Here is a 12,470-nt window from a genome sequence, read left to right as displayed (position 1 = left end):
CTCCGGGTGTGGGCACAGCTCTGCCTTGTTCCTGGCTGTGGCCCTGAGCAGGATCCCAGCAGGGCTGAGCGTGGGGTGTCCCCAGAGGGAGCTGCTGGGGGTCCTATAGGGGGCCGAGGGGTCCCGGCTGGCACAAACCCTGGGCAGGGTGAGGAGCCCTAAAATCAAGGTTTTAGGGTGAGCAGGACACGAAGCACGGCTCGCTGCCCGTGGCTGAGATGGGTTCGTGCTCCCAGCTCGGAGCCCAGGGCTAAGAGCATCGGTGGAGAGATGGAGATGGAGAGAGGAGGAGGAGGAGGAGGAGGGATGGAGGAAGGGAAACGGGGAAAGGAGGGAGGGAAGGAGGAAAGGGGGAAGGAGGAAAGGAGGAAAGGGGAAGGAGGGAAGGAGGCAGGAGGGCAGCACCTCCCGGTGGAGAGGATGGAGAAAGGGAACCCCCGGAGAGGGACTGGAGCAGGAGCAGGAGCAGGAGGAGCAGGAGGGCTGCCAGCCCCGGGCAGGAGCTGCTCCTCTACCCAACGGGGCCAGAACCGAGCCGAGCCGAGCCGGGCGGACCCGTGCCGGGCCGTGCCGTGCCGGGGCGCTGTCCGCGGTGCTTGGAGGCGAGCTGGGCGCTGTCCGCCGTGCTGCAGGGAGCGGCGCTGCCCGGCACGGCCCCCCCTTGGCCCGGTTCGGCCCCTCCTTGGCCCGGCACTGCCCGGCTCCCCCCCCCGCAGCCGGATCCGGCCCCTGCAGCCCGGCCATGGAGCCCGCAGGCCCGGCGGGGGCCGGCTACAACGAGGCGCTGCTGCACAAGGTAGGGCTGGGGCAGGCAGCTGGGGGGGCGCAGGAGGGCTGGGGGGATGCGAGGAGCCCGGGGGGGGGATGCTGGGGAGATGCGGGACCACCGGCCGGGGGCAGGGGGCAGCCCGAAGTTCCCCCACTAACTCCCTCCTCGCCCCTCCTGCCCCTCTGGACTCGGTTTGCAGCCCCCATCCCGGTTTGGAGGGGTTTGGGGGGGTCGGTTCCGATGCCGGGGGGCGGTGGGGGGGTCCCGAGGGGCTCGGACGTGGGTGCAAAGCGGAGCTGGAGAGGGGCCAGCCCCGCCGTGCCTGCCCCGGGGGCTGGGGGGCAGCCGCAGCCCGTGCCCCGCTTGCAGGAGGCACCCGAAGGAGCCGGGACACCGCTGCCCTGCTGCTTTTCAAGTCCTTCTCCTTGGCCCTGGGGCCGTTTCGTAACCCCGCATGGCCGGGGGGGTGCTGGGGCTGCCGCTGCCCCCGGCTGGCTCAGGATCTGCTGCAGGCTCTGCAGGAGCACAGCCCCGGCTCCCTGCGCCCAGGCACTGCCCTGCAACTCCGGGAAATGGGGAGATGCTGATCTCTGCCACATCCACTGATCTCCCTTCTTTTTTTTTTTTTTTTTGCTGTTTTCCTGCAGTCCCGAATGTGCCCGTGCAGGGCTCGCACTCCTGGGGGCCGGAGCAAAGCAGGGGGCTGGGGGGAGGCAGGGAAAGGGCTGGAGCCCGGAGGGTTTCCCCTCGCAAACCCCAGCCTGTCTGACATCCCACTTTACTCAGGGCAGCGTGCCCAGCCCTTGATTAGCAGGAAAATATCAATTACTACCGACTCTCATTCCTGCTGCACACCGAGGACGTGCCCCTGGGGATGACTCGAGAAAAACTCTGAATCTTCGCAAAGTCTTAATTAACTCCCTCATCTCCAGCAGCACGCTGCTGCAGCCGGGCTCCATGCTGCTGGAGACGAGTTTCCAGGCAGAAGAGCTGCCCGGGCAGGTCACCATCCAGCCCCTCGTTCTCTGCCTTTTCCCTGGGTGTTTTGCTGCCGCTGCTGCCTGGGTTGCTTGTCATGCAGAAACAAGAAAGCTCCGGGGCCATGAGGCAGCAAATACCTCAAGAGATCCGGTTCCTGCCCGAGGAATCACATTGCAGATGAGCTGAGAAAGCCCCGGAGAGCTCGCTCTGGAAGCAAAGGTTAAATTGATGCTGGTCGGGGGCTAAAAGCAGGTCTGAGGGGGGAGAGAAGCAAGGTGGAAATGGAAGCAGGGACGGCAGAGGTTTGTTCTGGGCTGTTCCAGAAAACTTTCGCTTGGCACGGGATGACAGGCTCTGCTTTCAGGTGATGTGACCCATTGCCAAATTGTTCTTCCTTCCGGAGGATGCTCGGATCCACTCAGCTGGAACAAGCCACGGGGGAGGAGAGCGATGTCCCCGGGCTGGGGCTGAGCCATGGTGCTGGGGGGGGATCAAACAGGGATCCCCTGGGGGGGTTTGGGGTTGGTGCCCAGCCCTAGGGCTGCTGTCTCAGCACTGCAATGCAGCCCCTGCTGGGGCTGAGCCTGGGGAGGGTCCTGGGCTCAACGTGAGGGGCTCAGACACCCACCTGCCTGCAGCGGGGTGGCTCCATTTCCTATATAGAGCAGGTAAAAACAAGTGCCAGGTTCTGCTGACCCAGGAGCAAACCTGTGGGGCTGGGCTCCAGCAGCTCAGGGAGCCCACGCACAGAGGAGTGCCTCTCCCTTCCCTGCCCTCCCTTACCAGGACTGTTTTTTGGTTTTTTGTTTTTTTTTTTTTTTTCCTTGCTGGGCTCCCAGGCGCTGCAATTTTAGCTCAGGTCCAGCTGCCACATGCTAAAGCTTAAAAAAACAAACCAAAAAAGTAACCTCAGCCCACGTGCACCATCCCAGCTCTCCTCCTGCTCGGCTGGCACTGGAAATGCACCTCCCTAAGCTGCCTTGACAGCCGTGCAAAACCTCTCTTCTCCAGGCTCTCTAGCCCCAAATCTCTGCTCACGCGCTGCCAGGAGAGCGATCCCAGCACGTTTCCTGCTTGGGTTCACCCCCAGCACCCATCGATGGCTCTGCCTCCTCTCTGCCCGGAGCTGGCAGTGGTTTTGAAGCGAGGGCACTTCTCTAGGTGTGGAGCAGCCCCAAGCAAGGAGCCCTGTCCCTAGCCCAAAGCTGCAGGCAGGATTTTTTGGGGTCGGGCAGCTCCGCCTGGCTCCCTGCTGGGTTGGTGGCCGGGGGCTGAAGCTGCCTCTGCCCACGCAGGGCACAGGGACGGCTTCCCCAGCCTGCACTCACGGTGCCCTCCTCTGGGTTGTGGGCCCTGGCACGTTGTGCCGAGTGCTTTTTATTTCCCATTTTCCAGGCAAAAGCGTTCCCACGGGAAAACAGCGGGGCTGAGGGCGTGCTGGGGCGGGCAGGCTGCGGGAGAGGGGGGCTGGAGGGAGGCAGAGAGGATTTGGAGCTTCCCAGGGGGCAGCCTTGGTGTTATCACAGCTCAGGGATGCCTGAGTTGAGCTCTCGATGGCAAAGGGGATTCCTCCGTGCTGTACCCCACAAAGCCCCGAGTTTTTCCCGAAGACACCACCAGCACGTCCCCGTCCCCTGCTGCCGCTCCTGCGCCTGCTCAGTGGTGCTGAGCCGCTGCCTCTCCCCGGCAGATCCAGATTTCTACCATGATTAAGTCATGAAGCAGCTCCCGAGTCGTCTCTGCTAGAAATCCCGGTTAAATTATTGATGGGGAGCCTGCCTTTTGTACAAGTTCCCTAAATCCCAGGCCCTGGAGGCTTCCTGGAGCTCAGCCCAGCTCCCCCCCCCCCCACCCCTCCATAATTAATGCCATCCCCTGCATTAACCCTGCCCAGAGCTTTGCTGCACCTTGGGGCACCGGTGTTTTACTGGAAGTAGTGTGTGGCCCTAAAATAGCACCGGGTGCTGGCATCCTACAGTAACAACCCCTCCTGGTGTCTTCCCTCTGTGGCTGCTGCGAGGATGGTTTCTTCTGAGGGAAAACGTGGATTCGCTGCGTTTTCTGTGGGATCTGTGGGTGCCAGGAGCCACGGGGCTGGGCGGTGTGAGAGGGGGGATCCCCCAGGGCATGAAATCTGCTGGGGCAGGGGCAAGGTGCAGAGCCCAGGACGGAGCAGGGCTGCAGGAGCTGCAGGGTCTGAACCCCACGGGGAAACTGGGGGGCAGCAAAATGATGTGGGCACGGGCAGAGGTGGCAGCACAGGTCCCATGCTCGGCAGAGCTGCGTCTATAGGAACGCCCACGTCCTGAAGGACGGGGCCAGAAGCACTTCTGGGCGAGCCGTCTGCTGGCCGAGTGTTTATTCCTCCTCGTGGCGCTGGGACGGGGCTCCAAGGGCCTCGGTTTCCTGGCGGGACGGAAATGTTTGCACCCGGGGGCTTTGCAAACAAATCCCAGAGCTGGCAGGGAGGGGAGGGAGAGCCTCGTGGAGGAACCAGGGCAGGCACCGAGCAGAAGGGAAAGGGCTGGGAGGAGGACGGGCTCCTTTGGGACACGGGCCGTGGACCCGCAGCCCCTTGGTCTCTTCTGCTGGGGTCCAGGCAAGCTGTGCCCCTTGCAGGAGGGCTCTGGGGCTCCTCAGGAGGGGATGTGGAGGCACAAACCGAGGCTGCCTCTCCCCCAAAGCTCAGCCTGGGGCAGGGCCGTGGGTTAGGGATGCTCCAAGGGGTGGGAATCCCTCCCCAGGCAGGCAGCAGGACCAAAGGTGACGGCGAAGGACAGGGCACCACAGCTCGAGCCATCTGGCCGTGGCGCCCGGCAGCCTGTGGGGACAACCTGCTGCCCAGCAGGGCTGCTCATGGGGCCGGGCTGCCCCCCTGCTCCTGCTGCTGCCACCCCCGAGACCCCTCCCCTTCTCCTCCTTCCCCCAAAACGAGCACCCTGGGGGCACGCTGGGGCACCGCCAGCCGCCGTGCGCTGATGTTCCTTGGCGCGCCCCTTGCAGACCATCCTGGTTGGAGACAGCGGCGTGGGGAAGACGTCTCTGCTGGTCCAGTTTGACCAGGGCAAGTTCATCCCAGGCTCCTTCTCCGCCACCGTGGGCATTGGCTTTACGGTAAGAGCCCGGTCCTCGGGGCTGGGGCTGGGGGAACCGGGCAGAGGGCTGGGGGGGGATTCGGAGCCGCGTTTGGCTGCGCGGAGGAGGCGCCGTGCGGTGACCCCATGGCGAGGCCGTGCCCACGCACAGCCCCTGCATCGCTCCTGGGGAGTCTCCTTCAGCAGCCAGCGCGGGTCCTGCCCGTACAAAACTCAAGCAGATGGTGGCAGAGCTGCCAAAAGCCCCAGGCTGCCATCCAGAGCTATTTGTAGAGCCGCCACGGGGCTGGTAGTGGCTCCGAAGCGTGTCCCCATTGCCGGGGAGCCCGGATCGGAGACCCAGGTCTGGAACCCCACACACAGCAAGGCCAGCCCCACACAGCGGGTTCGCTCCCTGGTTCAGGCCAAGGAAGCAGGGAAACGTGGAGCTGTGCCCCTGGGGGGGGGCTGAGGAGGCTCAGCCGCCCTCCCCACCCTCCCCAGCTCCTGGATATTTTATTTTCCCCACTCCAAGAGGCAGCACAGGCAGGCGATGCTGTCCCCTTCCCTGTCCCCATCCGCTCACAGCTCGGAGCAAGCAGCAGCCAGCCCGGTGAGCCCCCACGGGGATGGATCCCCCCCATCCTCCCTCCCAGCACCCCGCAGCGGGGCTCGGCCTCATCCAGCAGCTCCACGAGCCCCGGTCCTCAGCTCCGGGCACTGTGCTGGCCACAGAGCCTGCAGGAACCCCAAATGTCCCGGCTGGGACTGGAAATCCCACTGCCATTTCCACGTCCCCAGGGGCAGCGAGGGGGTGGCTGCAGCACGGAGCGGGTGGCGGTGCTGGAGCAGGGGGCAGGGATCAGGATCTGTGTCCCGTGAGGATCCGCTGGGGTCCTGGGGGAAATAAATCAGGGGCTGAAGGCACCAGGGGGAGATGCCCGTGGTCCCTGTGGGGCCGAAGCCCCCAGCAGCCCTAAAGGTGTGGGTCTGGACACGGCTTTGTGGAGAGGTTTTGGGGTGATGCAACCCCCCCGGCTCTCCCCGCGGGACCTCTCCTGCATTCCCACACCTGGGCTTATCCCAAATGAGTTGGGAGACGCACAAAGCCCCAAAGGTGGATGGAGGGGGCTGGGGGCTGGGCGAGGGTCCCGGCGGAGGGAGCGGGAGCCCCAGCACCCAGCAGGGGGGGGCAGAGGGAGCCCCAGCACCCCTCCGGCTGAGCACGGCAGCGCCTGGCCGCAGCTTCCTGCTAACGGCTCCTGGGGGGGGTGCTGGGGGTGTAACTGGTGTAACTGGGGTGTAACTGGTGTAACTGGGGTGAGCCCATCCCACTGCAAGCAGCCGCCCCTCGGTGATGCTGCAGCGCCGGGGGTCTTCATCCTTGCAGCCCAAGGGGTTTTTTGGGGGCTGCTAAGTGTGGGGGTGGCCCCATCATTGTGTCCCCCCCCCGTGTGTGTGTGCACCCGCAGGGAGGTGGCAGGGCTCGGTGCTGCTCGGGGGGGGGCAAGGGCAGAGTTCCTGGAGGAGGAGGAGGAGGAGGAAGAGGAAGGCGGGCCGGGACGCACGGCTCCTCTCGGACGCACCATGAGCAGGGTGGGGGGCAGCGGGGCCCCCCCGGCACCGCTGCAAGACTACGAGGTGGCCGGCAAGGTGCGGGGTGGTTTGGGGGGGGGGACCAGGGGATGGAGGCTGGGGCTCCGTGGAGGCTGGGGCTTGGCGGAGGCTGCTCTGGGTGCCGGCTGCCTCCTGCTGCAGCGGGAGCGAGCGGGGACGGGAAGGGGCAGAGGGTGGCAGGGGGTGACAGGGGGTGACAAGGGGTGGCAGAGGGGGGGGGGACTCGCTGTGTGGGTGCCAGCCCCTGCAGTGTGCTCGTTGCCTTCTTTAAGCTCGGGATCCCTCCTGGCACGATCCCATTGCCGGGCAGGGAAAGGGCAGCGTGGGAGGGGATGGGGCAGCAGCGGGTACGCGCCGTGCCGGCGGGCAGCGGGGCAGCGCCTGGGCTGGGGCCTGTTTGCTTTGCAGGAGGGGACGAGAGCCCTGTTTGCTTTGCTGTCTGCAGCCGGCAGGGCCCTGGGAGGCAGTGGCAGGGTTTGCCCCAGCCGTGCACCAGTCCCAGTGAGGGGCACACCCAGGGGGGGCACCGGGGCTGCTCCTGTGGCCGGTTCCCCAGGACGCGATGCTCCGGGGTGGCCGGGGTGGCCTTTGGTGCTGAGTTCCCAGCACCTCCCTCCCTCAGGGGGACGGCAGAGCTGCACCACTTGTCCCCCCCCGGCTCTCACAGGGCTCCCCGCACAAGCCCTGGGGACAGGAGGGGGACAGGAGGGGACAGCGGGGAGCCCGGTGCCGCTGGGGACGCCCCCGCCGACACCTCCCCTGCGCCCACCTTGCAGGTGATGTTACTCGGAGACTCGGGCGTGGGGAAAACCTGCTTCCTGCTGCAGTTCAGAGACGGGGCCTTTCTCTCCGGGACGTTCATAGCCACCGTGGGCATAGATTTCCGGGTGAGACCACCGCGGCCACCCGTCCCCTGGGCAGCGAGGGCGGCCCTGGCTCCCCCGGGGCCCTGGGGACAGGCTGGGGGGACGGACGGACAGATGGACGGATGGATAGGGGCTTCGGGGCTTTTGGGGCCTCCGAACCCCAAACTGTCTCCCAGCAGCACCAAACGTGGTTGTTGGTGGCTGCTGAAGCTCCTGCACCTCTCCGCGGCGGGGCTGCACCAGCGGCTGCGGGCGGAAGAGCGAGCGGAGCGCGGGCACTTCCCCTTCAATTAGCGAAACTGAACTTCGTTTGTGCTCATTTTACGCCTAAAATCCGTCCTGCGGGATGCTTGGGAGCTTCACCCGGCCGGGGCAGACACCTCGGGGGGCGAGCAATGCTCCCCATGGGGTTACCCCGCGCAGCCCCCGTGCCCCCCGGCCCCGCTGCCCTCCCCTCCGGCCGCTTTCTGCAGCCAAACCACGGCCGGGCCCCCACCTCTGTGGGGAGGCAGCGTTCAAGCAGCTCGCCTGCCGCCAGGAAGAGCCGCTTGCAGCACAAATTACAGCCCTATCAGTGGGTTGGGTGCCGGGGGGGAGCCCTGGGCCGTGTTATCGTGGCGCTTCCTCTGCGCCCTAGGGGAAGAAACCCCCCCCATGCCCAGCGCCGCGTGGCCGTGGGGGTGCTGCCGGCTTGTGGGCACCCCCTCGGCCCCACGTTGGTGTCCCACCTGCTGCTGTGTGGCTTCCTGCCCCCCAGCAGCACGCTGATGGTGCTTTTTTCTCTTTCACTCATCCCACGTCGCGAGCTAACCCCCCCCACCCCCCCGGTTTTGTCCTCGCAGAAGCTGCCTTTCTACCTCAAACAGTTCCAGGAAACCCAATTATTTATACCCGCCTTCCGTTTCCAGACCCACCCCCGAGCACGAGCCTGCAGAAGACTCTTGCAACACCCTCCGAGCAACCCACGCTTTGCTTTTTACTTTTCCTGGAGGGAAGTCCCCGGGCTCTGGGGTTCGGCTCAGCCATGGCTCGGTGCCCCGAGCCGCTCGCCTCCCCGCCACGGGGGCTGGAGCAGGAGCAGCCCCCAGCAGGACCCCCCCCGAGATGCCCTCAGAGAGCTCCACGGGGACGGCGTTTGGCCGATCCCACAGCGTCTGCTGGCCCTGAAGGCTCTCCTTGTCTTTGCCAGGGCGCACGAGCGCGGAGCCAAATTCCTCGCGACGCCCAGCGAGGACACAGGGCGGCTTTATGCCGGGCAAGCACCAGGGGAGGCTGCTCGAAGACAGCCCCGCAGCCCCCCCCCCGTGACCCTGTGCCCCCCAGGAGCACGGGGGTTTGTAGCAAGGGGGCTCCATCCTGCAGCCCCAGCTCCAGCAGCGGGGCTCTGTGCTCACCGCCCCGTCCTCTCCTTCTCCCCCACAGAACAAGGTGGTGGCCGTGGATGGCGTGAAGGTGAAGCTGCAGGTGAGGGTTGGTTTTTTGGTATTTTTGGGGGGAGCAATTCCCGGCCCTGCTGCCGCATGAAATGGGCTCGGCACCGTGGTCCCACAGGGCTGCAGGGGGGTCCCCAGCCGGCGGGGCGCTGCCTGCTCTCATTGGGACGATTTCTGGCAGATTTGGGACACGGCGGGGCAGGAGCGTTTCCGCAGCGTGACCCACGCCTACTACAGGGATGCCCAAGGTGGGTCGGGGGCCAGGGGGGTGGGCGAGCCCCCCGGGACCTCTCCCTGCAGCACCAATGCCCTCGGCCCCTTCCCTTCCAGCCTTGCTCCTGCTCTACGACATCACCAGCAAGATGTCCTTCGACAACATCCGCGTGAGTGCCCCCGCCCCGCGTTCGTCCCCAGGGATCGGGGACACCTGTGGTTTTTTTTTGGGATGGGGAGTGGGGATTTTAAGCCTGTTTTGCAACAAGCACCGCTTGTTTTGGGCAGACCCGGGCAGCTCGGAGCTCATCCCCTGGGCGCGTTTTGTTTAGGGGCACGGCGAATGGGAAAGTTTGGGGTGGGGGCGAGTTACCTGTAGGGCTGAGGAGGAGAAGGGGTGTTCACAGAGCTCTCCACCTCATTCTGGAATGGTTCCCACTTGGGAAAATAATAATAATAATAAAATTAAATTAAAAAAGGTTTTCCCAGCCCTCCCGGGGGGCTGTGCAGGGTGAGGGGTGCTCCCCCCTGACGCAGCCCCGCTGTCCCCGCAGGCCTGGCTGACGGAGATCCACGAGTACGCACAGAAGGACGTGGTCATCATGCTGCTGGGCAATAAGGTGCGTGTAGGGCCCCCGTTCCCCTCACCCCGAGGCTGTCCCTGCCCCGGCCGTGCCTCCGAGGAGGGCTGGGGCTGGGGGGGTCCCTGCCCTCCTGGGGGATCCAGGCTGGAGGTGACCCCAGAGGGCTGGGGGGGGCCGGGGAGCCGCGTCCCTGGCAGCCAGAGGAGGGCAGCACGAGGCTGAGGTTCCTGGCACGGGGTGATCCCAGTGTGGGTGCTCCCGGTGTGGGTGCTGGGTGCTCAGCAGCTTCTCCTCTGGGCGATGGGCATTCCTGGCTCCCTGACCCCCCAGGTTCCTGGGAGCCCCCCGTGCGCCCACCTGCCTGCTTTTGGGGTGCCCCCAGCTGGGTGACGCTCTCCCTTTTTCTGCAGGCTGACGTGAGCAGCGAGCGGGCTGTGAGGACAGAGGACGGAGCCTCGCTGGCCAGGGTGAGCCATGCCCGAGTCTGCACCCCCTGCGACACCCCCCCAGCACCCCAGGCACGGGCGCTTCATTTAGGGACCCCGTGTAGCTGTGCCACCCACTCTGCACGGTGCCCAGACCTGCATGGCACAGGTGGCACAGCAGGGAGGGGACGTGACCCCGTTCCCAAACCCCACCCAGCCAAAGGGGGCGATTTTGGGGGGGCAGGAGGGGGTCTGGGACTGCCCCCTGATGGGGCCGTGCCGCCCTCGCAGGAGTACGGGGTGCCCTTCATGGAGACGAGCGCCAAGACGGGGATGAACGTGGAGCTGGCCTTCCTCGCCATCGCCAAGTGAGTGCACGGGGCTGGGAGGGGGGGAAGCAGGGGGTGTCCCCCGGGGGTAACGGGGCCCTGCCACCCCCAGGGAGCTGAAGCAGCGAGCGCTGCAGCCGCCGGACGAGCCCCGCTTCCAGATCCACGACTACATCGAGGCGCAGCAGAAGAAATCCGGCTGCTGCGCCTTCGCCTGAGAGCGCCGGGCAGGGACCCGGGCACAGGCGGGGCTGGGGCACAGCGGGGCCCAATCCTGCCCCCGGCCCGGTACCCACGGCTGTGCCGAAGCAGCGGGTACAGGAGCAGGGACATTATTCCAGGCGTGGTGCTGAGCAGGGCCCAGATCCTGGCGCCCTGCCGGGTGGTGCCGGGGGCTCGCCGTGCGCCCCAACCACGGCGCGGTGCCCGCCAGCCCGAGGGACGCGGCGGTGCCACCGTCACCCCAGGACATGGCCCCAGCACCCGGCCTCTCCTCCCCTGCGGCCGCCCGTGCCCTCGCTGTGCTCCCATCCAGCTGCGAGGGCCGGATCCTGCCCCGCTTCCCCGCTGCTTCCCCCCCGGGGAGCCGCCGGACCCATCCCGGTGCCAGTGCCCAGCCCTGGCCACAGCTCCTCGCCGGCACCTCCGGGGGTGCCCCCCCCTGCCCCCTGCCTGCCACAGCTGGAGCAAGAGCTAAAGGAGCCCCCGCTGACTTCGAGCACACGCGGCAGTTTGGAAAACCTTCATTTCCCCCTGGTGCAGCTGTGGGGTTTGGAGACTTTTATTTTTCTTTATTTAAGGGAAAAGCTTTTTGCATTTCCGCCCCCCCCGGACCAAACCAGCTGCGGCCTCGCGCAGGCTGGGGACGGGGCTCAAGTGGCCCTTGGTGGTCCGGAGATCTTCTGCAGGGTCCCTGGACCCGTGGTGGGTCGGGGGCACTCATGCGTGTCCCAAAATGAGCTCGGCGGGCTGCGGGGTGCGGGCAGCGAGGCTCAGGCATCGCGGGGCTGCAGCTCCAGTGCTCAGCATCACCCCCCCCCCCAGCACCCTGTGCCATGCAGGGCACCAGGACAGGAATATTTGGGACAGGGAATATTTGGGACGGAGAATATTTGGGGTGCTGCTGGAGGTGCCGGGGGCAGCTGCAGGGCACACGACCCCCATGCACAGGGGGGCTGCCGGGCACAGCACCCCCTCAGCACCCCCCCCCTGCCCCGGTGGCTCCTTCGCCCCCGCTGTCCTGCCGGGTGTCTCTGTGCGAGTTTACAGATTAAAGCTGGGTATTTTGGAGGCTTTGCATCCGCCTGCTTTTCTTTTTTCTCTGCCTGAGAAATCCCTGCCCTGGGCCTGCGACGTGGGAGGCTGCTGCGGCCGGGCTGCAGGGGAGCGGGACCGGGACCCCCGGGACCCCCGCAGTGCCTTGGGGTGGGAGAAGCCCCCGCTGCCCCCTGCTCCTCGCCAGGGCTCAGCCCGCACGTTTCAGCCAGTCCAAAGGTGAGAGGGGAGGGCTGAGCACGGCCGGTTAAATTAAAACCAACCTCCTCCCCTGCTGCTCCGGCGGTGCGGAGTTCAGCATTCCCCAAATAACTCCGGCTTCCCACCAATGGCATCCGCCTCTTGGCTGAGGTCGGCAAAAAAAAAAAAAAAAAAAAAAAAAATATGCTGGAGAGCTGCAGCACAAGCAGACGTCGGCTCTTTTCTGTTCCCCACCCTCCGGCACGAGCTGTGCCAGCGTCCCGGGGCTGCTGGAGCTGTCCCCAGCGGTGTCCCCAGCACCCTGGGCTCACCGGGGACCCGAGCGCAGTGCCGGCTGTTTCCTCTCCTCCTTATCGGGGCTCCAGGCTCGCAGCAGCCCTGCCAGGGCCGGGTTTTGCTTCCTGAATTCGAGGAGCCTTCCCCGAAAAGCTCGCCCGCTGCTCCCCGCCTCGGATGAGGAGGTCCTGGGGGGGGTTTTGGTGCTCGCAGCCCCTGCGCTGCGGGGCCGTGCCGAGGCCGGCCGGGCACACGGGGCGCTTGGCCTGGTTTTCTCCCTCTGGTTTCCTCCTCTGCCGTGGGATTCCTCCCGGTGCCGTTCTCAGGGCCGAGCAGCAGCGGGGTGATGCTCAGCGGGGCGAGGAGACGGGCGGCCCCCCCCTGCTCCCCATCCCTCCTGGTGTTGTTGCCTTCCCCCGGTGCTTCC

At 66.1% G+C, this 12,470-nt stretch overlaps 1 protein-coding gene across 4 annotated transcripts; it reads left to right on the top strand.

Moving 5' to 3' along the window:
• Nucleotides 1-725: 725 nt before the first annotated feature.
• RAB37 (RAB37, member RAS oncogene family) lies at nucleotides 726-11,581 on the top strand. 4 transcript variants are annotated; one of them, XM_027471500.3, is made up of 9 exons: nucleotides 726-796; nucleotides 4,754-4,864; nucleotides 8,730-8,771; nucleotides 8,922-8,988; nucleotides 9,071-9,123; nucleotides 9,508-9,573; nucleotides 9,948-10,004; nucleotides 10,254-10,330; nucleotides 10,404-11,581. In XM_027471500.3, the coding sequence occupies exons 1-9, from the start codon at nucleotides 743-745 to the stop codon at nucleotides 10,507-10,509; spliced, it is 633 nt and encodes a 210-aa protein (XP_027327301.1). In that variant the 5' UTR covers nucleotides 726-742; the 3' UTR covers nucleotides 10,510-11,581. The 4 variants fall into 4 exon arrangements, with proteins under 4 accessions (XP_027327301.1, XP_038021467.1, XP_038021466.1 ...); XM_038165538.2 differs by lacking the exons at nucleotides 726-796; nucleotides 4,754-4,864 and adding exons at nucleotides 6,138-6,465; nucleotides 7,218-7,328; XM_027471499.3 differs by lacking the exons at nucleotides 726-796; nucleotides 4,754-4,864 and adding exons at nucleotides 6,141-6,477; nucleotides 7,218-7,328.
• Nucleotides 11,582-12,470: the final 889 nt, after the last annotated feature.

This window comes from Anas platyrhynchos, chromosome 19, assembly GCF_047663525.1.
Source record: "Anas platyrhynchos isolate ZD024472 breed Pekin duck chromosome 19, IASCAAS_PekinDuck_T2T, whole genome shotgun sequence".
Lineage (NCBI taxonomy): Eukaryota > Metazoa > Chordata > Aves > Anseriformes > Anatidae > Anas > Anas platyrhynchos.
Note: the sequence above shows the minus strand (reverse complement) of the source record. Positions and strands in the feature narration are given on the sequence as shown.